This window comes from Pleurodeles waltl, chromosome 2_2 (genome assembly GCF_031143425.1).
Source record: "Pleurodeles waltl isolate 20211129_DDA chromosome 2_2, aPleWal1.hap1.20221129, whole genome shotgun sequence".
Classification (NCBI taxonomy): Eukaryota; Metazoa; Chordata; class Amphibia; order Caudata; family Salamandridae; genus Pleurodeles; species Pleurodeles waltl.
This window is the reverse complement of record NC_090439.1, coordinates 369640662-369668129: the sequence shown is the minus strand read 5'-3', so window position 1 is coordinate 369668129 and position 27468 is coordinate 369640662. Positions and strand designations below refer to the sequence as shown.

The following is a 27468-nucleotide window of genomic DNA, read 5'->3' as shown; positions in this document are numbered from 1 at the left end:
TTCGCTTTTTGTGAATTTCGGTCCGGCCTGGAAGGGTGAGAAGCCTTCCACGACTTCGTTGAGTCAGTGGGTGAGGTCTCTGATTCTGTTGGCGTATTTGTTAAAAGGGGTAGTTCCTCCCCAGGGGGTTCAGGGCCGTATTACCAGGGGTATGGGGGCTACAGTGGCTGAGCTTCAGGGGACTTCAGTGGTGGAAATTTGCAGGGCCGCCACTTGGGCCTCTCCCTCAACATTTGTCCGGCATTATAGGCTGACGGACTTGGGTAGTTTGGAGTCGGTGTTGGGTCACTGGGTCTTATCCTCTATGCGGTAATAGGGGTAGGGTCTCGGTGGTCTGTGTGCATTATAATAACCTTATTGCAACTCAGTGTCCGTCTCCGGTGTTTTTCTTGCTATGTCTCATTGGTTAAAAGGAAGGCGAGGGAGGGACGGGAGGTAATGCGTCCATTTCTTACGATAATGGCATTACTCCTAGTCCTCCTCCCTCGCCTGCCTTTCCGTTCCCTCCCGCCCCCCAGTACGGACTGTCTGAGTTGCTGCTTGGGCTTGGTTTTTGTACAGGAGGTGGTAGGGGTGGGGGGGTTAAAGGGGGAAGGGAGGGTCTAGAGGCAGGCAGGAAGCATCATTGGTTAAAAGGAAGGCGAGGGAGTAGGACTAGGAGTAATGCCATTATCGTAAGAAATGGACGCATTTGCACACATTCTGTATATTCTTGTGTCCACAGAATATGACAAACAATATATTATTCTTGCAGTCTTCTCCATCTCATTCTCGCTTTTCTGCTGCTAGAAAACCCTCCCAGCTCCTCATGAATCATGCTCCTCACTCTCCCTCCAAGCCGTCATATTCTAGCATAGGCGCTAGAAGTAGGGGTGTCATGGGTGCTGCGGCTCCTCGGATATAATTTTGCTGTAGTTCAGCAGGTGAAAGCAATAGATATGATTTTAAATGATGTATTTATCTTGTTACATTTGCTGGCCGTACAAAGACGAAGGTCAAATATCAGGATATGGCTTCCACAAATTGTTGCTAATTTGGAAACTTACCGTGTACCTTAATTTCTCTGACTGCAAATGAGAGGAATTTTTAAAAGTGATCTAGGTGACTACCCTGCTGTGTTACAGAAGGTGAAAGGAAAGGCAGTAGGGTATCAGTATGGTAAACACCAACATCTGCATATTATTCCCCAAATGCTTATAATCAGGGGATGTCTATCACACTAGATATATTCTGGCTCTGAGGAGTCGGATTTTATGGGCCGCTCGTAATGAGGGCCCAAGAGTTTTTTTTAAAGCAATTCTGCTATGATTATTGATAATGCCATATTATTTCTTTTACTAGAGGGATTGTTTTTTATATTTAGAATTATGGTTCCTAAGGCACCTGACACAAACAGAAGTGGTGTCCAGTGGGCTCAACATCAAATTGTTGACAGAGGCCCCGCAGAAAGTTCTGACACGAAAGTGAATTCAAACAAAGGAGGTATGTTTTAAAGCATAACAATTTTGTGAAAAAATAAATCTCATTCCCGCAAAAAGGCTCTACAAAATTTAAAGAAACTACACAGACTATATGTAATTTTCGTTCACTTTTCTAGGGTATTTACATGCGATTTTTGATGATATAAGAATATTTAAGCTTAAAGATACCATTATCCCTTCATTCCAACGCTCTGGGCTCATCTGCCACATTGTACATTTTTCTTCTGTTCCTGTCAAATAGTTATGTTTTTAGTATCAAGCAGTTAGTTCTGCTTTGGAGTGCATGCCATATGTCTTGGCTAATCTCGGACAGCCACAGCGAGGTTGCCACTATCTCATGACTACGAATGGAGGGACTCAGTCAACGTTTTCTCCACGTGCACAAACACAACTCACTTTAAAATCCAAAACTAAGATCTTCAGTTACCCAGTTCAAGAAACTATCAACCACGCCTTTGCGATTAACACAAAATAAGAGGAAGAGGAAGGACACAGAATAAGCACATACGAAATTATATTAAAATCAGCCTATTTACTTTTAATATCCACCCAGACCATCATAATTATATTACTCCCTCGCCTAAATATGTTATTACCTTTGCAGTGGTTTTCATCCCAAGGATACACGCAGTTCTGGACTCCATTACAAACCAATGTATTATTAATGCACATATTACTGTGGCAGAAAAATGTATTGGCTTCACAGGGGGCTGCAAACAAACAGAGAATGGCATGGTTATTATGGAAACGTTAAGCATTTACAGCAGAGAGACATGGAAATCACTTAAGGACGGAGGAAAATGTATTTATTTTCATTAGTAATTTGTTGCTTGGGTTTCTGCAACAGTATTTCCCGTGCTCCCCATTTTTTGGAATACCTGTCATACAGCAGGGCATTGATGGTTTAATGAACAGTGGGGGCAATACATGGCTAGTAAGATTAGATAGATCGCATCTAAAGGGCCTTTTTTATCAATGTGTCATTTTATAATAATATGACGGAAAACAATATTGGAGGGCAATTCTCGGGGCAATTACTTTAAATCATTAATAATGGAGAAGATAAACAAAGTTTAAAAAAAAAGCTGCCTCCTTACAGGACTGTAAGGAGCAAGTTAAATATATATATATAAGCTGTGAGCAGTGTGCATTGCGCACAACCCCGAGGCCCTCTTAGCCTGGCTGACTTCACACATAATGACTCAACGCTTGACAGGTGTTGATTTTCTACGAGGTTGTAAAGCCCCAGAGGCTCGTTATACAATGCAAGTTCCCCTAAGGAGCTCGAATCCCAGTTTAATTTCAATAATTCATATTTTGTCGATAACTGCACATATCTGTTTCATTGTGTACAGAAAGCACAAGTTTCTTCTAGTTCTATTTGTAGGATCATGCTATCAGAAGCAGTAGTGCGCTATTTCCCAACCAGAAACCTTGTTAGTAAAACAAATATCACAGTAGGAATCACATATTCATTAAAAAGAAGGAACAGCAATAACAAATGTGCTCAAACGTGGTGACGTGTCAACGCTCTGGCATTCAGAGCGAAGGCCTTCCCTTGACTGTTATTAGACATATTCGCCAGCCGAGGGGTGTGCATTTATTTGCCAGGTATTGGCTCATTGTTCAAGTCACTTTATGAATTGACTTTAGTCAGTTTTATTTATCAACCTGCATTAAAAGTTACCAATCTGACCAGATCAGATAATCTTTCTTCGCTATACAAAAATAGTATAACCATAAAAACATATAGGGCCTCAATACATCCCTGTTTTGTCGATTGCACCGGCAACAGGCTGGCAGTGCAATCTTGGGAATTACGACCGCGGCTTTCTGCCATGTTGGTCCCGGCGGATTCAATCGTCCAGGGCAGCGCTGCTGAGGGGATTACGAGTCCCCCTCCCGCCAGCCTTTTCATGGCGGTAGGAACCGCCATGAAAAGTCTGGCGGAAAGGGGAGTCGCGGGGTCCCTGGGGGCCCCTGCACTGCCCATGCCTCAGGCATGGGCAGTGCAGGCTCCCCCTGGCACAGCCCCATGAAGCTTTTCACTGTCTGTATAGCAGGCAGTGAAAAGCACGACGGGTGCAACTGCACCCGTCGCACTGCCGCAACACCGCCGGCTCCATTTGGAGCCGGCTCCCATGTTGCGGCCATCATCCCCGCTGGGCCGGTGGGCAGAAACTCGGTTTCCGCCCGCCGCCCCAGCGGGGATGTCGAAATGGCCACCGCAGGAGTGCGGCCACGTTGGCGGCCACGCAGCAGTTACAACTTGGCGAGCGGCCAAAGTTGTAATGAGGGCCATAGTGTTAAAATAGATTAAATCATGACCCCATGTGTGCAGCGTATTTACAATACATCGCACTATGGCAGTCGAGTCCAAATTAGCATCAAAATTCATGGCGCTTTGCTGGATTAGCCCCATAAATTAGCTAATGAATCAAAGCACAGGGAGGCCCATTCTTTTCAATGGGAGTGTCATCTTAACACCTGCAGTAGGCAGGCATTAATAATGACGCTAAAATGGTGCAGTGAAATCTTGCAAATTTCAGTGCATCATTTTTGTGGGCATCCCTACATGGGAAAGCACCCCTTGCACACATTATGCCTGGTGCAGGCATGATATGGCGCAAGGGTTTACAATGTGGCGTAATGCTTGCATTGCTCCACTTTGTAAATATTGCGCATGGGAAATGCTACCCTGCCACATTTATGTAAAAAAATTATGCAAATGTAGCGCCAGGTGGCTCTAGGGGAACCACAAATATGCCCCAAAAGGGCATATTTTCAAGAAAGTGGTGCACCAACTCTGAGGCGCCACTTTTTTTACATCGCCCTGCACCCCCTAATGTCACCACGGTAGTGCTGTGTTTACTATATAGTGCAGGACGGTGCATGTCAGCACAATAGCATTACAATTTATGATGCTACTGTGGCGCTTTGCTGCACTAACACCCAAAAGTTTGGCGCTAGTGCAGCAAAGCACAGTGAGGTCCATAGGCCAATACAGGAGCGCCCCTTTAATGCCTGTCTTGGGTAGGCGTTAAAAATGATTGAAAAAATGGCACAGTGAAATCTTGTAAATTTCACTTTCCCCACCTTTTTGGGCCTGCCTGTGTGCGAACCTGACCCTTGCATACATTATGCCTGGTGCAGGCAAAATGTGGTGCAATGGGTTGCAAAGTGGCGCAGTGCATGCATTGTGCCACTTTGTAACTATGGTACGGGGAAATTGCCTGCTTAGCACCGCCTTATCATAAAAACAAATTATGCTTTGGTGGCGCTAAGAAGCGCTAGAGGCTTGTAAATCTTCCCCAAAATATCACCTACCCCGATTAAACAGCTCTGGCAGCGGGAAATACCAAATTCCGTTATTTACTTCCCCACTAGCTTCCTCAGACAGATGGTAGTAGATAAAAATCTATACCCCATCAAGAAAATAGATTCCAACTGAAGAAGCTGTAGATTACACAATGCAGACCTACAACTTGTAATTTTCAGATGCCTCAATATGGGAATCAACAACTGTTTTTGATGGACAGTATACAATTTACAAAAAAGATAAAAAATGTTAAAGTGACTGGGGCAACACTGAATCACAAAGACAAATTTCCAAGTATGCATCATGGAATGCAGAACTAGGATAAGAAACCAATAAATTAGCTATACCAGATTTAAATGTGGTCAAATAAAACCTTTGTGAATGGGAAAGGGAAAACGTCATGTAAGGTTCCATGGACAGAGTGGTAATGAGAGGTAAAAATTCTGTTGCCTGTTGCTTTTTTGTCTCACGCTCTAGCCTTTGTTGGGAAAATATAGCCAGTCATCCTGTTTGAGCTGCTTTTTTTGGGATGGACACCATTGAGGGTGGATTGGAGTAACAGCCTTCTCTCCCCAACAAGGCTAACTGCTCCTTTACATGCCTGCTAGCCAGGACCCCAGTGCTCATAAATAAAAACCTAAATGCCAGTATGTTTTGCCTGTCTTACTGGGATCCTCCTAGCCAGGACCCCAGTGTTCATAGTTTATGACCTAATGTGAATGCCTGTGTAGAGCCTAACTGTGTCACTGAGGCTCTGCTAACCAGAACCTCAATGCTTATGCTCTCTCTGCTTTTAAATTTGTCACTGTAGGCCAGTGACTTCATTTACCAATTTCTATTGGCATACTGGACCCCCCCTTATAAGTCCCTAGTATATGGTACCTAGGTACCAGGGCATTGGGGTTCCAGGAGATCCATATGGGCTTCAGCATTTCTTTTGCCACCCATTGGGAGCTCAGACAACCCCTTACACAGGACTACCACTGCAGCCTGCGTGAAAGAGTGTGCGCACTATTTCACAGCCATTTTCACTGCACTTAAGTAACTTATAAGTTACCTATATATCCAGCCTTCACTTGCTGAAGGTTAGATGCAAAGTTACTGAGTGTGAGGGCACCCTTTCATTAGTAAAGGTGCCCGCACATAGTTCAGGGCCATTTCCCCGGACTTTGTGAGTGTGGGGACGCCATTACACGCGTGCACTACATATAAGTCAACACCTATATGTAGCTTCACAATGGTAACTCCAAATATGGCCATGTAACATATCTAAGATCATGGAATTGTCCCCCCATTCCAAATCTTGTATTGGAGAGCCAATTCCATGCATCCTGGGGGCTCCACCATGGACCCCCCAGTACTGCTAAACCAGCTCTCTGAGGCTTGCACTGCAGATACAGCTGCTGCCATCTCACAGACAGGGTTCTGCCCTCCTGGGGTATGGGCAGCCCAGTCCCAGGAAGGCAGAACAAAGCATTTCCTCTGAGAGCAGGGTGTTACACCCTCTCCCTTTGGAAATGGGTGTAAGGCTGGGGAGGGGTAGCCTACCCCAGCCTCTGGAAATGATTTGAAGGGCACAGATAGGGCCCTCCTTGCATAGGCCAGTCTACACTGGTTAAGGGACTCCTTGTCCCCTGCTCTGGTGGGAAACTGGACAAAGGAAATGGGAGTGACCACTCCCCTGTCCATCACCACCCCAGGGGTGGTGCCCAGAGCTCCTCCAGTGTGTCCCAGACTTCAGCCATCTTGCTTTGCAAGGTGTAGGGGCACTCTGGAGGCCTCTGAGTGGCCAGTGCCAGCAGGCGATGTCAGAGACCCCTCCTGACAGGTCCATACCTGATAAAGTAGCCAATCCCCCTCTAGGGGCTATTTAGGGTCTCTCCTGTGGGTTATCTTCAGATTCTGCTTGCATGTTTCCTTCAGGAATCCTCTGCAACAACTTCAGACCTTGGATCAACCGCAGCCTGCTCCAAGAAATGCTGTAACTACAACAAAGTGTCTACAAGGGACAATTTTCTTCAGCAACCTCAGTTCCAAGTCAGCAATTGCAACAGTTTCCACGCGTGTGCACGCTCTGGGGACTCCCTGTCTTTATCCTGCACCAGAAGGGCCGAAGAAATCTCCCGTGGAGTGACAGAGTCTCTCCCCTACTCCAAGCAGGCACCTTCTAAGAAGGCAACCGGTACACTGGGACTCCTCTCACAGCGACGAGCGTGCTCCTAAGGACACAGAGAGTGGAGATCATCAACAAAGACTGTCCTGAGGTCCTGCTGATGCAATTTGGAGGAGGTAAGACCTTGCCTTCCCCAAGGGCGATGCTACTCCTGTGTCCTACATCTTCTTCGCCTCCTGAGGCCTGTGTGCACTCTTTGCAAAATTCCTTCATGCACATCCTGGCTCAGGTCCCCAGCACTCCATCCTGTGATGCTCAACTCACTGAGTTGTTCCCCAGCTGCATGGGAACTTCTTTTGTTGTGCTGTATCAACTGCATTTTGCACCTCCTTTGAACCTGGATCCTGCGACTCCTGGGGGTACTGGCTGGCATCCGGAGGTCCCTCTGAAGTGCTGAGAGCCTCCTATTCCTCCTCACACAGAGTTGAGGGCCCCAGGTCCCTCCTGGGTCGATCCAGTGCCATTTTGATGAAAAATTCACTTTTGTTGTAGCCAAGGCTTGTTGGTGACTTCCAACACGAAATCTCATCTGCAATGATCTTCCCGCTGTGGGACATCTTTTGAATCATGCAGGAACCCAATGGCATCTTCCTAGGGTGCATTCCTGCAGTCTTTGACTAACCAGGGACTCTTCTTTTGCAGCCTCTTCTGGGTTGGCAGGGGCTCCTGTCCCTCCTGGAACTTCTTTTGACTTCTGGACTTGGTCCCCTTCCTTTGCAGGTCTTCAGGTCCAATAATCCAGCAGTTGTTCTTTGCAGACTTGGTCAGATGCTGCAATATCCCAAAAACGAGGTGTAGTGTGTCCTAAGGAAACTTGCAGTACTTTATTCCTGCTTTTCAGGGCTCTTGGGTGGGAAAATGTACTTACGTTTACTGTATTCTTACTATCTCAGCAATTCTGCACACACTACACTTGTGTAGGAGGGAATTTGTGATTCACATTCCACTTTCTTAGTATATGGCTTGTGTTGCCCCTATGCCTATTTTCTCCCATTGCATTCTATAGGATTTCCTACTGTTTGCATTGTTCTATGACTATTTAATTGTCTAATTTTGGTATCTAGTGTATATATTGTGTATAATTCTTACCTCCAGAAGGAGTATTGCCTCTAAGATATTTTTTGTACTGTGTCACCCCAAATAAATACCTTTATTTTTGCTAACACTGAGTATTGTCTTTACTTGTGTATAAGTACTGTGTAACTATAGGTGGTATTGCATGAGGTTTGCATGTCTCCTAGTTCAGCCTAAGCTGCTCTGCTATAGCTACCTCTATCAGCCTAAGCTGCTAAAACACTACTACTTCACTAATAAGGATTAACTGGACCTGGTATAAGGTGTAAGTACCCACAGTACCCACTACAAACCAGGCCAGCCTCCTACAAAATGTCACCAAGGCAAGACATTGCATTATATATATTATTCATGGAAGTCAGGGGTTTATTACCTAGCCTCCTTGCAAACCTAAAAACTGCTTCAGTAGATTGTTTGAGTCTTTGTTACGTAATATTGATCAGGTGAGACAATGTACATTAATTATCAAAGGGAACACTCAGATATTTGAAAAAAGAGACGTATGAAAGTTTTTCACCATTAATATATTGGGGCGTAAGAGCAGAGCAGGTTTTCCCTATAACCATAACATGGGATTTTTCTTTATACCCAAGTCATTCATAAAGAGATGAAACCTATTAAGTTTGTTTTTTAAGGTTAATCCTGTTCTTGCATTTAAAACACAGTCGTCAGAGTATATGAGAGCAGGTAGCTTCCTAGAGCCAACCTTTGGAACATCAACCTGTTCTGCATTAAGAAAATCTTAAAGATCGTTTATATAAATACAAAATAAAAAAGGGGCCAGGGCGCACCCCTCCCTTACAACCCAACTCATTTCAATTGGGTCACCAAGTTCACAATTCTTTCCATACCTCACCCGACCGGTCACTCCATGAAGCATGAAGCTAGAAAATAGACCAAAGCAGGATCAAATCCCATATTCAACATCTTGGCCCAGAGTTTCCCTCTGTCCACCCAGTCAAATGCAGAGGTTTAGTCTATGAAGCCAAGTTTGATCTAACCACCCTTGGCCATGGTGTATATAGAAATAACCAGGTGGAGGTTGAGGTATTGCTCCAAGGTACCCAAACCCTGACTAAGCCCATTGTGGATTTGAGAAAAACAACCCTTCTTAGTTACCCATGCTTCGAGATGTTTGAGACGGATTCTCCCCATGTGCTTGCTGGTAGTATCTATTAAAGAGATGGGGCGGTAGCAACGGGATTCATGCCGACTGCCTTTTTTAAAGATGGATATTATATTTGAATTCAGTCAAGATTTGGGAGGACTCTCAATCGCCACACTTCTCAAGTTGTTAGTCAAGAGCTGGACCCATAGGTCAGGGTTTCTTTATAAAAAGGTCTGCTGGTACCCCCATCAAGGCCAGGGGCCTTATTCCTCTGAGTTCAATTTAAAGCATGGGCAACCTTGCTGTGTCAATGGGAGACGATCTCCACACTGTCACATAACAATGTAGGAAGAACTCTTCCAGGGTAGCTATCAGCTCCATCATTACAGCTGTATAGCTTAGAGAAGTTTTTAACCCATTCTTTGGGGGGTGGAATAACCATCTCTATCTGTGTATTATGTGCATCTTTAAGGAAGGGATTGTTTATAGTCTTCCAGAAGAGACAAGAGTCCTTCTGTGAGCTGGCTTCATGTAGTTTACTCCAAGCTTCAGCTTTGAGGTCATTCTTCCTTTGTACAATAGCTTTTTTATACTTATTTCTGCACTGTCTCGCCTAGCCCTGGCCACTCTGGGTTTGTTTTAAATCAAACAAAAGGTTTCTGTGTGCTTTGGAGCAATTTCTATTGAACCATCTATTGGGCCTGATGCTTCCCTCCTTCCTGCATTGAGATGTAAGAAGGTTAGCAATTGAGTGGCAGAGTTCATCAAATGCCTTGAACATAATCTTAGGTTTCAACTCATCATCCACACAAGTTAGTACTGGGCCCTTGTTTGCTTTTAACAATTCTTCAAGAATATGAAGCAAGACCATTGTAGCCCATTTGTGTAAGACACTCTTATTTGTATTATATGCTAATGGTATGTTAAGAACAGCCAAGGATTGATTAACCAGTGTCAATATACAAACATAGGGGGTAGTGATCAATGAGGCAGTTTGGGGGCATTGCAAAGGCACTGAGACAATGCTATGAAATCTATGAGACTGGCTTTGCCTCTACTTAGAAAGATTGTTGAAATCACTACTAAGTTCTACGGTTAGGTACAGGGACAGCTTGATTAGTTTCAAATTCAATATTTTTCCACACAGGGCATGTTTAAAATGTAAAGATACCTCAGCATCCCACTTCAACTGACCACAGACCACAGGATCTGTTACATGACACAGTCTGCAACTAAAATCACCTCCCCATTCAAAAAACAGTCTGAACTAAGATCATCAAGAAAGTAACTTAATGTTTGTTCAAGGAAGAGTACGATACAGACTTGGATTGGAATAAAAATGTTATGGCAAACATTCACGACAACAAGGACCAACTTTGGTTCAAACCTTATAAATATAATCTGAAAATAAGGTGACCCCAAATAAGTTTTAATAATCTTCTTTTGAAAGGAAGTTGAGATTAAGAAGCCACCTTTAATATGGCCACTTCTAGACTTTTCTGCTGGTGTATCGATTCAGAAAAGCAGACAATGTTAAAGCAGTTAATTGTGTTACACCAATTGACATTGTTCAACTTACTTGAGATTCCAGCCACATTCCATGCTACACATTTAAAATAAAATTGTGTGGGCACGTGGTCAAATCTAACCAGTTAATCACAGTTGTCCAAAAGTGACAAGGGTTCTTAGCTGTTAGAGTGACCCAGTTCACACAAAGCTTGAAGACACCTTCTGGGTTTGGCAATACCCCTTGGAAACTCCCCATGATTTAGCTGAAGGGTGAAACCTACAGAAGTAGTAGGACCATGTTGGAGCAGAATGGGTCACTGACATAAGGGTGCCTGACTGAGGCAAAAATTCTCCAAGCCACAAACGGTCTATTAAAGTTTATAACCACACAGTCTCTATCAAAGGGTTTCCCATCTTTGCCTAGCCAGCTGACCTGGCGGACCATATTAATCCATCCACCTACCCGGAGCCTTAATGATGAATTAAGATATAGCCAATGTAATACCTTGTTCTTTATTTGGGTACAATTTTCCAGAGTGCCAGACTTGAGTGGAGGAACATTCCCCAGCACAAAAAGACAGCGAGTGTCATACCGGGGTAAATCAAGGATGGTAGAGGTAGGCTGAGGGGATAAGCGCTCTTGTCCTGAAATGCTATTAAGGTGTCCAACAGGACAAACATCCTGTGATTGGCTGGTCAGTTGATCAGTCCCACCCCTAAAAACCTACGTCCATACACGTGTGAAATGGCGTGCCCCCACTCACGAAGCCCGGGAAAATGGGCCTGGTGTTCATGGGGGCACCTCTGCTAGTGCAGGGGTGCCCTCAAACACAGGTACTTTGCAGCCTGTGCTCTGGGGAGGAAGGCCTGCCATAGGGGTGACTTATACATGACCTGGTGCAGTGAAAAATGGCAGTGAAAGGGTGCTTGCACCTTTTCAAGCAGGCTGCAAATTCAGTCCTGCAGAACCCTTTGCTTGGACGCCCTATGGGTGGCAAAAGAAATGCTGTAGCCCCTGGAGCCCCAATGCACTGGGTACCTAGGTACCAGATACTAGGGACTTATAATGGGCACCAGTGTGCCAATTGTGGTGAAATACAGAGTTTTGTGAGAGAGAGCATAATCACTGGGGTTCTTGTTAGCAGGACTCTAGTGAACACAGTCAAACACACTGACATCAGGCAGGTAACCATGCCAAGAAAGAGAGTACTTTCCTACAGTACTAAAAAGAGAGTTTTAGGCTTGGAAAATGAGTTATATTTTCTAAGTCGAATTGGCATTTTAAAACTTCTGGCAATCTGCAATGGCAGGCCTGAGACATTATTTAAAGGGCTACATAGGTGAGTGGCAAATAAGTGCTGCAGGCCCACTAGAAGCATTTCATTTACAGGCCCTGGGTATATGGTACACCACTTTAGTAGGGACCTTTAAGTAACTTGGATATCCCAATCAGGTGTAAGACACTTTTACCATGAGTGAGCACAGTTGTTAATTGTGCAGAATCTTAAGGCCAACAAAAACGAAGTCAGAAAAATAGGAAGGTGAAGTAAAAAAGCTTGGGGGAAGACCACCCTGAGGCTGAGAAGTCCAACAAAGAGCCATTTCTCTCAGGATATAGTCAGAACAGCTAGTGACAGCTAGTGGTAAATTCTGTCTTTGCATAGGCAGGGAGACCTCTGTGGAGCTAGATTTAGTGAAGCTTCTGTAATTGCTGTACACATGCTGAAGGGATACCAGTGATAAAAAGCCCTGACAGGTAACTGCTACACCTGTGATGCAGTGGTGTAATGCATGGGGATCCCCTGCAGAAATTGAAGAGGGGCTTCTTAGTCTCCAATATCTCCAAGATATTCATTGGCCATGGGCTTAAAGGAGCACCCCCAAAGGAGTGAGGTGCCCCTGAATGATTGTGGGTTGATTTAACAATACAGTTGGACATTTTTGCCACACAGGTGAAAGGAATCGGATACTCCTTAACCTTACTTCTTAATTTGGAAACTTGTTTTTGGCATGGGGCTTTATTGATTGTAATACTGAGTAGTAGCAACACCTGTTATGCACAGCGAAAAACAAAACTGTTACTCATCATTATATGAAAAATCAATTACCAATGTGCACTTATTACCAAATCCAAGTATCATCGACCCTTGTTTTACATTTGCAATACATTTAGGCCCTCATTATTATATTGGTGGTAAATCCAACTCACTGCCACACTGACTGCCGCCAACTTACCGCCGCTGCGGCGGATATCCGTTCACCATATTATGACACACATACACAATCCGTCAGTATTCAGCCACATATACAAATCCGCCACACCAGCGGTCAGTAATAAACTGACAGTATCAAAACCCACACTGTTATGCCAACAAAACTACGCCTATCACATTATGACCCATGAATCACCAAAGCGGACATTCAGCGGCGGTCAACCATTGGCGGTACATATCTCCGCAATTACAATTCATTGCCACCAGAGAGACATCAAGAATACAGACACAATCAGAGCCACACACTATATACACCTTTACACCACTCACACACACCACATCACACACCCTAACACTTTACCCAACACACCCTCACCTACACACCTCACACAACAACCATGGCACCACAAAGACACCCCCGCTTCACAGAGGAGGAGCTAAGGGTCATGGTGGAGGAAATCATCAAGTAGAGCCACAGCTATTTGGAGCACAGGTGCAGCAGATATCGATAGCTAGGATGATGGAGCTCTGGGGGAGAGTTGTGGACAGGGTCTACACCATGGGACAGCACCCAAGAACTAGGGATGACATCAGAAAGAGGTGTAACGACCTATGGGGGAAGGTACATTTCATTGCAGCAAAACACCAGCTTACTGTACTGAGGACTGGCGATGGACCCCCACCTCCTCCCCCACAACTAACAGCATGGGAGGAGCAAGTCTTGGCTATCCTGCATCCTGAGGATCTGGTCAGAGTAAGAGGAGGACTGGACTCTGTTAAGTCAACTTTCTACTACTACTATCCCCCTACCTGCATGCCATAACATACCTCCACTCTCACCCTCACTCCCACCACTCCACCACTACCCACACACCCCACCATCACATCACACCCATCCCAATGCCAAGCCCTGCGTGCCAAACCAATGCATTGACACCCCTCACAGCCCTGCATGGGCAATCATCACTAAAACATGCATACCATAGATAACTAACAATCCCACCATACACCAACATACACAAGTGAAAGCTGCCAGTGCAAATACAACCAAGGAGGCCAAGCCACAGATGCACAATATGTCAGACACAGAAACCATAAGACATCATTTACATCCCCACAGGTACCCCAGCCAATGTCACCGGAGAGGAGGTGCTAGCAATATCCAGTCCCCCAACTAAAGAGGCCCACAGTGATGACAGCAACTCTAGTCTTCAGGATCTGGATGACCAACCTAGCCCATCAGGGACCTCTGAATAGCTGGTTACCGAGGCCCATTCACACACCACCACAGAGCCTCTCCATCAGGAAACACTACCACAGCACCCACCCAGCATACCTATACCTCTGTCCCCAGGACACGTCAATCAGCAGTGTGTCCACCTCTACAGGGACCCCAGGGCACATCTCACCCCAAGACAATCAGGGACCTGGGATCAGTGGCAGTGGGCACATGTTTCAGGGGACAGAGGCACACGCCAACAGGGACACTGAGAGGAATGCTATGCACCAGGGGAAGGACAGGCCCAGGGAACCGATTCTCCAGGAGGCACTTTCAGAGATCCTGGGAGCATATCAACATTCCCATGACACGATGGGCCAGATCCTGGACAACGTGCAGTAGAACAGGCGGCTGCAGGAGGGACAGTACCAGAGGATCAGGGAGGACTTGCAGGCCATCAACAACACCCTCATCTCCATAGCAGGGGTGCTGGCAGACATGGCCAATATAATGAGGGAGGAAGACACACAACAGCGGGCCCCTGCCACTAAGCAGAAATCTGAACAGCCTTCCATCTCCACTGCTGCTAGTGGCCAGGAGGCCCCGACACAGGACTCACAGGCCACCAGCACCCCTCCCCCTGCAGAAGGAGAACAACCCCGCAAACGTTCCATGCAATCCAGACAGAAGCCAGAGATACGTGCCAAAACTCTGCCAGGAAATGAGACTCTCCTGATTGGCACCCTTGTGTCCCACTCAGTCACCCTGTCAACCTTGAACTGCCATTGCTCCCCTTCCTATGTCCCCTTGGACATTGCACCTGTGCTACAAATAGACTGGAACAGTACCCTGGAATTTCCTCCATCATCACCCCAGCCCATTGCAATTGCCCGTCTATATTTCAGCACTTCAATAAACACCCTTGGAGAAAAATAAGTCTTGAGTATGTCATATTTTCAATCATGTATTCATTGAAACAAGTACAAACTTTCAATTCAACTGCACAGAAAATGAGCATAGATTAATGACCTGTAGCTGGCTGCAGTGATCACACCAGGAGTGTAAGTCTGGTCACCGACAGCTGCAAAATGAATTGCCAGAGGGTACAGTAAGTGGGCATAGGAGCGGGAAATAACTACCAGCCAGTGCCACAGAAATTCAAACAAAAGTAAATGAGATGTGAAGTAACACTATCTCACCTGTGTCATTGGAACTATTGTCTGATCACTGATGTTCTTTTGTCCTCATCCTCATCCTCTGCCTCCTCATCCTCACTGTCCACAGGGTCCACTGCTGGTACACGGGCATCTCCAGCCTCCTCCTCCTGCAGAAAAGGCACATGGCATCTCAGGGCAAGGTTGTGCAACATGTAGCATGCCACTACTCTCTGGTAGACCTTCTTGGGTGAGTAGCACAGGGATCCACCTGTTGGATGGAGAGCACCAGAACCTGGCCTTCAGGAGGCCAAAGGTCCTTTCTATTATCCTTCTGGTTCACCCATGGGCCTCATTATAACGTTCTTCTGCACTTGTACTGGCATTCCTTACAGGGGTCACCAGCCATGCTAGGTTGGGGTAACCAGAGTTGCATGCAAATTTTGAGGGACAACATTTAGCCACACACTATCCAATATGGCCCACACCATACCCATACACCAACATATACTGGGTGGGAACCAGGGCTCACCTATTAGCCACACCCTGTGCCTCTGTAGTTGGCCCATCACGTTTGGGATGCTGACATTCCTCAGTACAAAGGCATAATACACCGACCCTGGATACTTAGCATTGACGTGGGAGATGTACTGGTCCGCCAGGAATACCATCTGTACATTCATAGAGTGGAAGATCTTACGACTTCTGAACACCTGTTTTCATTTTGATGGGGGGGACAAATGGAATATGTGCTCCATCAATCGCCCCAATTATGTTGGGGATATGTCCCATTGCATAGAAGTCGGCCTTCACTTCAACCTGGGGAAATACAATGTAGCTGCAAATGTGTTTAATCAGGCCAGACAACACTCTTGTTAGCACTGTTGAGAACATTGGCTGTGACATTCCTGCTGCCAAGTCCACTATCACTTGGAAAGAACCAGTTGCCAGGAAATGGTGCACTGATAGAACTTGCACAAGAGGGGGGATCCCAGTGGGGTGACGGGTAGCAGATATCAGGTCAGGCACCAATTGGGCATACAGCTCTGTGATTGTGGCCTTGTCAAGTCTATAGGTGAGGATAATGTGCCTGTCCTCCATTGTTGCCAAGTCCACCAGGGGTCTTTACACAGGGGTATGTCTCCATCTACTATTTATCTGCAGCGGTAGCAATCTATGGGGCAAAAGAGTGAGGAGCCGGTCACAAAATGAACAATGGAGATACAACAGAACTTTGCATTCTGTTAACTTGTAATAGGCAAGTATGATTTGTCCAGTATGTCCTAATTTCACCAGTGATGCAGCAAGTTTCCAGGGCCTGCCCCCCTCCAAAATGGCATCCTCCCGTACTTTGTGGAGGGACAGGTGGAAGTGAGGTAATTCTGTTGATGTTGTGCGCCGTTGCGGGAGGTGGTCGGGAACAACAGTGCAACTCCTCATTGGTTAATGTTGGGCCCTATGGGTTACAGTGGCCAATGGTGATCTATGCCGGTGGCGACGTGGTGCACTGCCGCAGATGTAACTGCCATTTTCTATCTTTAACATGAGAGGACCTACACTGCATGTGCTGCTGTGACCTGTCTTTGGAACCTACCATGGCCCCTGTGACTGGGGAAGGAGCCCGAGCCTTCCCTTTGGAGGAGTTGGAGAGACTGGTGGATGGGGTCCTACCCCAGTACGTATTGCTGTGTGGGCCTCCAGACCAACAGGTGAGTACACTGGGGCACGATGCATGTGGCATGAATGCATGGCATGGTGTGTGTGAAGGCCTCGTGTAAGGCGGGTGGGTGGATGTCCTCTGGGCGGCGTATTGGTTGTGTGCAAGGCCATGTGTGTGTAAATGGTGATGTGAAGGGGTATGATGGGCCATAAGTGTAACATGCATGACTGTTTGACTAATTCAATTTTCCTGTGTGTATTGCCTCTGAAGGTCAGCACCCATCAAAAGAAGGGTATATGGCGTGCCATCACCAAGGACGTGAGGACCCTGGGGTTCTACAGCAGGTGGAGCACCCACTGTCGTAAACAGTGGGAGGACCTGAGACGCTGGGCACAGAAGATGGCGGAGGCCAAGCTGGGGATGGCCTCCCAATGAGGAAGGGGTGCCCGTTGAACCCTGACCCCTCTGATAGCCCCCATACTTGCGGTGGCCTATCCTGAGCTGGATGGGCACTTGAGGGCATCAGAGTAGCCACAAGGGGGTGAGTACAGTGCCCATCATTACAACTTACGCATGGCATGGTGGTATCCGGGTGGGGGATGTGTGTCAGTGGGTTCCCCTAGGCCAGGCCTAACATTGCAGCGTAGGTCCCTTGGTGGCTAGGGTTCAGAAGGGAAAATCTTGCTCCCTAGCTCGTAGGCATCCACTACTGGTCAGGGCTGTGTGGGTCCCAGGTGTGCTGCATTTAGCAGTGTGTGCCCGTCTCCATGCCATGGCTGCTAACTATTTCTCTGGTAGTGCTTTGGCATATTGCGTAGGGCTGTTCCCTGTGTATGAGGGTGCTGTGTACTCCAGCGGTGGTGTTGATGCAGCCATTGACCAAGTGTATCCTTTGTCACTCCCCCCTTTTTGTTTTGTCACCCTGTCCTTATGTGCATTAACATCATCTGGGGGAGGAGCAGAGGCACCAGCGACGGAGAGAGCTGCATCCCACAGGAGGCAGAGCGCTCCGACGGTGAGGGTACCAGTGGAACGGAGGGAAAGGGGAGCACCAAGGCGGAGACTGGAGGGGACAGTTCTGACACAGATACCTCCTCTGACGGAAGCTCCCTGCTGGTGGCGGACACCTCTGTGACCATACCAGCTGGAGGTACAGCCGCCATCCCTGTACCAGCACCGCCCTCCCAGCAGCCCCTCATTGAGTTGCCTATGCCCGCTCAGGCACCCCCAGGAAGGTGGGCATCTCCTTCGCCCAAGGCACCTCAGGCCCTGCCCCAGCGAGCCCTGTTGCCCTGAGTGAGGAGGCTATTGACCTCCTGAGATCCATCTCTGTAGGGCAGTCAACCATTGTGAATGCCATCCAGGGGCTGGCAGCCCAGATCCAACAGACTAATGCAGTCCTGGAGGGCATTCACACTGGCTTGGCGGCCCAAAAGAGATCGATCCACGCTCTGGCCTCCTCTCTGGTAGAAGCCATTGTCCCTATTTCCACCCTTCCCCCTCCACCTTCCTCTTCCCAGTCCCATTATCCTCAACCCCAACTCATCCCAAGCACACAGTCTGACGAGCATGCACACAAGACAACACACAAGAGTGTTACAGGCAAACACAAGCACCACACTTCATTCCACAGGCACTCACACAAACACCATCCAGTTGCAGACACAACGGCCTGCAGTAGCTGCTAAGAAAGGAAAGGAGCCTGCCCCAGCTGCCAGGAAGAGCAAGAAGCCTGTACCAGCAGGCAGGAAGAGCAAGGGGCCTGTGGCAGGAACTGTGATGGAGCCCCCACCTCCAACCATGGTTGTGCAGCCGTCCGAGGTTGCACGGGATGGGCAGGAGCCTCCCCCACCAGCAGCACCACCATCTCCTGTGAGCAGCCATCACCGCCGGTGGAGGTATGTACTTCTGCCTCCATTGGCTGCTGTGCGGCCTGCCCCCTGCAAATTCAGTGGGTATGATACCCACCTGAGAGACTGTGGGGGTCATTCTGCCCTCGGCGGTAAAAGGCGCTTACCGCCGGTCAGAAGACCGCCATAACACCGCTGCGGCCGCGGTAAACCGCCACGGTCATTCTGACCCGCAACTGGCAAACCGCCAAAAACCCGACATTCACAAAAGTCCGCCCCACCAAAGGTCAGCGCAAAAATGGCGATGACCAATCCTCCACCGTCACGCCAACAGAAACACGCCCATACCATTCCGACCCACAAATCCACGCGGCGGTCTTTCAAACGCGGTATTCCATTGGCGGTACACACCACTGCGGTCAAAATACACACACACATAGAAAACTCAGCCACATTGGTCAGTTTGAAATACACACACCTGATACACATACTAACACCACTCCCACACACCCAACACAATATAAAACACACACCCACATCACCCACAAGCCCCTACGACCCGAAATTATTGACGAAGGCTAGAGAGAGAGCACAGAATAGACAATCACACAACACAGAGGCACACAACACCATCACCCACACAGAATCCACGCACCAAACACCACACACCACCACACGCACCACACTCATCACCACAAACGCCACCCCACACCTCAACCACACCACCCCATGGCACCCCAAAGACACCCCAGGTTCAGTGATGCCGAACTCAGGGTCATGGTGGAGGAAATAGTCCGTGTAGAGCCCCAGCTCTTCGGGGCACAGGTGCAACACACCACAATTGCCAGGAAGATGGAGCTATGGCAAAGGATAGTGGACAGGGTTAACGCGGTGGGACAGCATCCACGCAATCGGGAGGACATCAGGAAGAGATGGAATGACCTACGGGGGAAGGTGCGTTCCATGGTATCAAGGCACAACATTGCGGTGCAGAAGACTGGCGGCGGACCCCCTCCTTCTCCCCCCGAATTTACCGCATGGGAGGAGGAAGTCTTGCACATCCTGCATCCTGAGGGCCTTGCAGGAGTGGGCGGAGGAATGGACTCTGGTAAGGCAAATCTTCACTACTGCTTCCCACCCCCACCCCACCCCACCTGCATGCCAAATCATACCCCCACCCTCCCCCCCTCCCCCATCACACCAACACCTAGCAAAAGGCTCACCATCACAACCCACCCATCCCAACACCAAGCCCTGCATGCGACCACAAAGCATGGACACCCATCACCAAAGCATGCCCACTGCACACACACATCACCCCCACAAGCCACCCTCACAAAAGCCCCCACAAGGGAATGCCTGCACTTGGGTACACGGACACCCACCCATCACACGAAATGCCACACACAGAAGCAATAACCATACCTTTATACCCCTGCAGGACCCGAACGCCACCACACCGCCACGGAGGGTCCAGAGATGTCCATCCCACCCCCAGAAGAGGCACCCAGCGATGACAGCAGCTCTGTCTCCCTGGAGCCAGATGACCAGCCCGGCCCATCGGGGACCTCTGGACAGTCGGTTCCCCACAGACAGCCACAGGCTACACCAGACCCAACCCCCTCTGGGAACACCAGCACAGCTCCCACCCAGCGGGCCCATGCCTCTGTCTCCAGGACACGTAAATCAGCGGTGTGTCCACCACTACAGGGCATCCAGGTTGACCCACCACCCCAACAACAACAGGGACCTGGGGGCAGTGGTAGTGGGCACACCGTCCAGGGGACAGAGGCCCAGGAACACAGGGGAACTGGGAGGGCTGCTGTGCGACAGGGGGGGGACAGGCCCGGAGAACCGACTCTCCAAGAGGCCCTCTCCTCCATCATGGGAGCATACCACCGCTCCCAGGAGACGATGGCGACGGTACTGGCCCGGTTCCAGGAGATCCAGGAACTGCAGGAGGAACGGTACATGGGTTTCAGGGAGGAACTGAGGAACATCGGTTCCGCAATGGGGACCATCGTCGTGGCCCTTACCCAGATCGTCACCACATTGCGGGACCATGTGGCACCCCAAAGGGCCCCTGTCACTAGCCCAGGCCAGGAACAGCCTACCACCTCCGCCGGCGCTAGTGGACAGGAGGCCCCCACACAACGACAGGCCACCAGAACCCCACCTCCTGCAGAAGAAGAACCACCCCGCAAGCGGAACCTGAGATCTCACAAGAAGACAGAGTAGGATTGCAAGACCCCCGCCAGCCTAAGATACCCCCTGATGTCATCCCACTGTCCCACATTGTCACCCTGTCCAACCTTGAACTGCCCCTGCTCCATCCTTCCACAGGCATATGGACAATGCACCTGTGCGACTGAGAACTGAACTCTGCCATGGACATTACTCCACCCCCACCCATCACCGTTTCCCAATCATGTACCTGTATGTAGCACTTAAAATAAATCACTTATTGCACTTAAAAAAACAGGAGTCTGCTTGTATTCTTAACAAATGTATTACACATAACGGTGCAATAATGTCCAGTTACTTTGTGATGACAACATACCAATTTCAATAAGCTTTAGTCCATGGGCAAAGAAACCAGAAGTAAGGCAGTGGGTCATACAGCTCTGAAAAGGGAAGGGAAAGTCACAAATCAGTCAACAGGAACTGGGGGGAAACACAGACAGTGGAGACGCATGAGGCCTTAAGTAAATGTAAAATGGGGTGGCTGATTCTTACCTGTGTGCTACTGAAAATATTGTTGTATGACTGTATCCCTGTTGTCCGTGTCGTCCCCGTCGTCTTCCTCCTCTTCACTCTCCACAGGCTCCACAGCTGCTACAACACCACCATCTGGACCATCCTCCTGCAGAAAAGGCACCTGCCGTCACAATGCAAGATTGTGAAGCATACAGCAGGCCACGATGATCTGGCACACCTTCTTTGGTGAGTACATGAGGGATCCCCCTGTCATATGCAGGCACCTAAACCTGGCCTTCAAGACCCCGAAGGTCCTTTCTATGATCCTCCTAGTTCGCCCATGGGCCTCATTGTAGCGTTCCTCTGCCCTGGTCCGGGGATTCCTCACTGGGGTCAGTAGCCACGACAGGTTGGGGTAACCAGAGTCATCAATTAGCCACACACGGTGTCTCTGTAGCTGTTCCATCACATAAGGGATGCTGCTATTTCGCATGACATACGCGTCATGCACTGACCCAGGGAACTTGGCATTTACATGGGAGATGTACTGGTCAGCCAAACAGACCACCTGGACATTCATCGAATGATAACTTTTTCTGTTTCTGTACACCTGCTCACTTTCTTTGGGGGGAACCAAAGCCACATGGGTCCCATCAATGGCACCAATGATGTTGGGGATATGTCCAAGGGCATAGAAATCACCCTTCACTGTAGCCAATTCGCCCACCTCAGGGAAAATAATGTAGCTCTGCATGTATTTCATCAGGGCAGACAACACTCTGGACAAAACCTTAGAAAACATAGGCTGAGACATCCCAGATGATATGGCCACTGTTGTCTGAAAAGACCCACTTGCCAAAAAATGCAGTACTGACAGAACCTGCACCAGAGGGGGAATCCCTGTGGGTTGGTGCATGGGGGACATCAGGTCTGGCTCCAGCTGGGCACATAGTTCATGTATAGTTGCTCTGTCAAGCCTGTATGTAAGTAGGATATGTCGTTCTTCCATTGTCGACAGGTCCACCAGCGGTCGGTACACGGGAGGATTCATCCTTCTCCTCGCAAGTCCCAGCGGACGGTGCCTAGGAAGGACAACATGGAGCACAGAGTCAAGCAACCCACAGGTTCGTTCACACAGCTTGCACAGTACACGAATCGCTATGCATTGAAAGGCTTGTATGAGTGGCAATGCAAGGCCTAGGCCTGTGTGACGCAGTAGAAATCATGCCATGTGGGCCCTTGAAATGGCGGCTGCCTGACCTGTGAAGTGTGACAGTGGGATGTGAGGTCACTGCGCTGGCGTAGCACACCGTGGCGGTAGGCGGTCGAAGACCACGGCGCAAAGCAGCATTGGTTAACATTGAACCCTATGGGTCTCAGGAGCCAATGACGATGTGCGCCGGCGGTCGCGGTACGCACCGCCGCGGTACGCACCACCGCGGTACGCACCGCCGCGGGCGTGACCGCCATTTTCTATCTGATTAATCACTCGAGACCTGATCATCCACAGGAGAGGACCTATACTGCAAGTGCTGCTGTGACCTCGGTCTGGGAGATAAAATGGCTGCTGCGACTGGGGAAAGGGCCCCTGCCTTCACTTCCGAAGAATTGGAGACACTTGTTGATGGGGTCCTCCCCCAGTATGCGCTACTCTACGGTCCTCCAGACCAACAGGTTAGTACACAGGGTGCACGTTGAATGGGCTATGCCTGTGTTGAGTGGGGTGTATGTAAGATGGTGGGGAGGGGAGCGAATGAGGAGTACAACACACAAAAGATGAGAGCATGTGCCACATGGCAAGGTTGGGTGGGGGCCACTCACATTGACCAGGCAGAAAACTGATGCGATTTCCTTTACCACCCTGTTCATGTCACATAGGTCAGCGCCCATCAGAAGATCGACATTTGGCGTGCCATCGCCAAGGACGTCCGGGCCCTGGGGGTCCACAACAGACGGGGCACCCACTGCCGAAAGAGGTGGGAGGACATCCGCCGCGGGACCAGAAAGACCGCTGAGTCTCTGCTGGGGATGGCCTCCCAACGTAGGAGGGGTGCCAGCCGCCAATTGACCCCCCTGATGTTCCGGATCCTGGCGGTGGCCTACCCCGATTTGGATGGGCGCGTGAGGACATCACAGCAGACACAAGGGGGTGAGTATCAGCACATTCTGCTATCTTTGCGCGCAGTGAAGGTGTCTGGGTGGGGGAGGAGGGCTGTGGCTATCTCCAGGCCAGGGCGCATTCTGTAGGCTAGGCCCCTCTGTTAGACACGGCCCTGTGCCCCCGCCCCCCACCTCTGTAGGGTGCCAAGTACAGCTATCCATGGTCCGGCCTCACCCATGTGTGCATTTGTCATCCATAGACCTGTAGGCCTAGTCACAATAACTGAGTAGTGTACCCCGATTGCGCGGCCTAGTTCAGGGGGCTTCTGCGTCTGTCCTCTCCGACAACGGTGTTGCCAATGCATGCACTCAACCTGTCTTCATTTCTCCCCCCCCCCATTTTCTTTGTCTTCCTGTTCATGTGTCCATTAGCATCATCAGGCGAAGGAGAAGTGGCATCGGCGCACGAGGGAGCTGCATCTCACATGGCCCCGGAGGGCCATACAACAGACTCCGAGTACACCAGTGAGACGGAGGGCGAGTGGAGCTCCACAACGGGGACCCGTGGAGACGTCAGCGACACCGACAGGTCCTCGGAAGGGAGCTCCCTAGCGGTGGCGGCAACATCCGTGCCCACCGCCACAACAGGTACAGCCGCCACCCAGCGCACCAGCCCCGCCCTCCCAGCAGCCCCTCAGCCTTCGCTCTGTGCCCGCTCGGCCAGGAAGGCGGGCATCTCCTTCGCCCCAGGCACCTCAGGCCCTACCCCAGTTACCCCTGCTGCCCTCAGTGAGGAGGTCATTGACCTCCTCAGAACACTCATTGTTGGGCAGTCTACCCTTTTGAATGCCATCCAGGGTGTAGAAAGGGAGGTGCATCAGAGCAATGCATACCTGGAGGGCATTCATTCGGGTCAGGCTGCCCATCAGCGATCGTTCAACGCTCTGGCCTCAGCACTGACGGCAGCCATTGTCCTTGTCTCCAGCCTCCCTCTTCTGACTCCCTCCACCCAGTCCCAGTCTCCTGTTCCTCTGCCTATCCCATCCACACCATCAGACCAGCCTGCACACACCTCTACACCCAAGGGCAGCTCATCCAGACATAAGCACCACAGATCCCACAAGCATTCACCCAAGCAACATCCAGATGCAGACATGCCAACAGTCACTACCACCTCTGTGTCCCCCACCTCCTCATCTCCCTCCTCCCTCCCTGTGACGTCTCCACTCACACCTGCATGCACACCACCATCAGCCAGTACTACCATCACCAGCACACCCTCCATTACAGTCCGCACACGTGCAGTCACCACCCCCACTGCCATTTACACGTCCCCTGTGTCCTCTCCCAGTGTGTCTGTCACCCCCTCTCCCAAAGCACACAAACGCAGGCAGCCACCCACCCAACAGCCATCCACCTCACGACAGCCTCCGTCACAAGCACCTGCACCCAAAGACAGCACACTTGACTCTCCTACAACCACATCCTCTTCCTCCACTCCCATACCCACTACACCTACCCGTCCCTGTCCTTCCAAAGTCCTTTTCCTTTCCAACCTTGAGCTCGTTCCAATCACTGACCCACCCCCTCCATTTGATAAGAGTCAAAAAAGCACCTCAGCCACCACCAGCCCTGCATCTACTGTGACCATAGTGCAGGGTTATTGGAGTCCACCAGATCCTAGGGCAGGAACATCGGCCAGCAGCAAGGGGACAGCCAGCCCACCCCCTGGGAAGAGGACAAAAAAGAAAAAGGGCCGGCGCGACAAGACTGAGACGGCTGCCACCAAGGACAGTAGCCTTGCCCCGTCACCTGCCACATCATCCAAGGGAGACAAGGGCCACAGAGCTTCAGCGAAGGAGGGCAAGGGCAGCAGGGCGGAGAAGACAGGCAGCAGGCGAGCTGCCCAGGAGGGCCCCACCAGCCCCATTCCAGTTGTGACGGACGACACCCACGGGCCCAGGACTCCATCACAGGAGGGCCCCGCGACCACAAGTTCGGATGGCGAATGAGCGGGAAGTCATGCCCAGGTCTGGCTCCCTAGACACACAGGACAAGCACCACTGAACAGGGCCCCGCCGGGAGGAGCCCCGCTGAACAGGGCCCCGCCGGGACAAGAACCGCTGAACAGGGCCCCACCGGGACAAGAACCGCTGAACAGGGGCCCGCCGGGAGGAGCACCACTGAACAGGGCCCCACCGGGAGGAGCACCGCTGAACAGGGCCCCGTCGGGACAAGAACCGCTGAACAGGGCCCCGCCGGGACAAGAACCGCTGAATAGGGCCCCACCGGGAGGAGCACCGCTGAACAGGGCCCCACCGGGAGGAGCACCGCTGAACAGGGCCCCGCCGGGACAAGAACCGCTGAACAGGGGCCCGCCGGGAAGAGCACCGCTGAACAGGGACCCGCCGGGACAAGAACCGCTGAACAGGGCCCTGCCGTCTCAAGCACCGCTCCGCTGGGCCCTTCATCTCAAGCACCGCTCCGCTGGGCCCTTCATCTCAAGCACCGCTCTGCTGGACCCGCCGTCTCAAGCACCGCTCCGCTGGGCCCTTCATCTCAAGCACCGCTCCGCTGGGCCCTTCCTGTCAAGCACCGCTCCGCTGGGCCCTTCATCTCAAGCACCGCTCTGCTGGGCCCGCCGTCTCAAGCACCGCTCCGCTGGGCACTTCATCTCAAGCACCGCTCTGCTGGGCCCGCCGTCTCAAGCACCGCTCCGCTGGGCCCTTCATCTCAAGCACCGCTCCGCTGGGCCCTTCCTGTCAAGCACCGCTCCGCTGGGCCGTTCATCTCAAGCACTGCTCCGCTGGGCCCTTCCTGTCAAGCACCGCTCCGCTGGGCCCTTCATCTCAAGCACCGCTCCGCTGGGCGCGCCGTCTCAAGCACCGCTCCGCTGGGCCCGCCGTCTCAAGCACCGCTCCGCTGGGCCCTTCATCTCAAGCACCGCTCCGCTTGGCCCTTCCTGTCAAGCACCGCTCCGCTGGGCCCTTCATCTCAAGCACCGCTCCGCTGGGCCCTTCATCTCAAGCACCGCTCCGCTGGGCCCGCCGTCTCAAGCACCGCTCCGCTGGGCCTTCATCTCAAGCGCCGCTCTGCTGGGCCCTTCCTGTCAAGCACCGCTCCGCTGGGCCCTTCATCTCAAGCACCGCTCCGCTGGGCCCTTCATCTCAAGCACCGCTCCGCTGGGCCCTTCCTGTCAAGCACCGCTTCGCTGGGCCCTTCATCTCAAGCACCACTCCGCTGGGCCCTTCATCTCAAGCACCGCTCCGCTGGGCCCGCCGTCTCAAGCACCGCTCCGCTGGGCCCTTCATCTCAAGCACCGCTCCGCTGGGCCCTTCCTGTCAAGCACCGCTCCGCTGGGCCCTTCATCTCAAGCACCGCTCTGCTGGGCCCGCCGTCTCAAGCACCGCTCCGCTGGGCCCGCCGTCCCAAGCACCGCTCCCCCGGGCCCTTCATCTCAAGCACCTCTCCGCTGGGCCCTTCCTGTCAAGCACCGCTCCGCTGGGCCCTTCATCTCAAGCACCGCTCCGCTGGGCCCTTCATCTCAAGCACCGCTCCGCTGGGCCCTTCCTGTCAAGCACAGCTCCGCTGGGCCCTTCATCTCAAGCAACGCTCCGCTGGGCCCGCCGTCTCAAGCACCGCTCCGCTGGGCCCGCCGTCTCAAGCACCGCTCCGCTGAGCCCTTCATCTCAAGCACCGCTCCGCTGGGCCCTTCCTGTCAAGCACCGCTCCGCTGGGCCCTTCATCTCAAGCACCGCTCCGCTGGGCCCTTCATCTCAAGCACCGCTCCGCTGGGCCCGCCGTCTCAAGCACCGCTCCGCTGGGCCCTTCATCTCAAGCACCGCTCCGCTGGGCCCTTCCTGTCAAGCACCGCTCCGCTGGGCCCTTCATCTCAAGCACTGCTCCGCTGG

The 27468-nt window shown here is 50.8% G+C and overlaps 1 protein-coding gene across 4 annotated transcripts in view; it reads right to left on the bottom strand.

The window, feature by feature from the left end:
* Positions 1–27468, bottom strand: part of NETO1 (neuropilin and tolloid like 1) — a 766912-nt gene that overhangs the window by 57079 nt on the left and 682365 nt on the right. For all 4 annotated transcript variants that reach the window (XM_069219884.1, XM_069219887.1, XM_069219886.1 and 1 more), the window contains exon 8: positions 2078–2191. In XM_069219884.1, coding sequence (XP_069075985.1) covers positions 2078–2191 — 114 coding nt within the window. The remainder of the gene's footprint in view (positions 1–2077; positions 2192–27468) is intronic.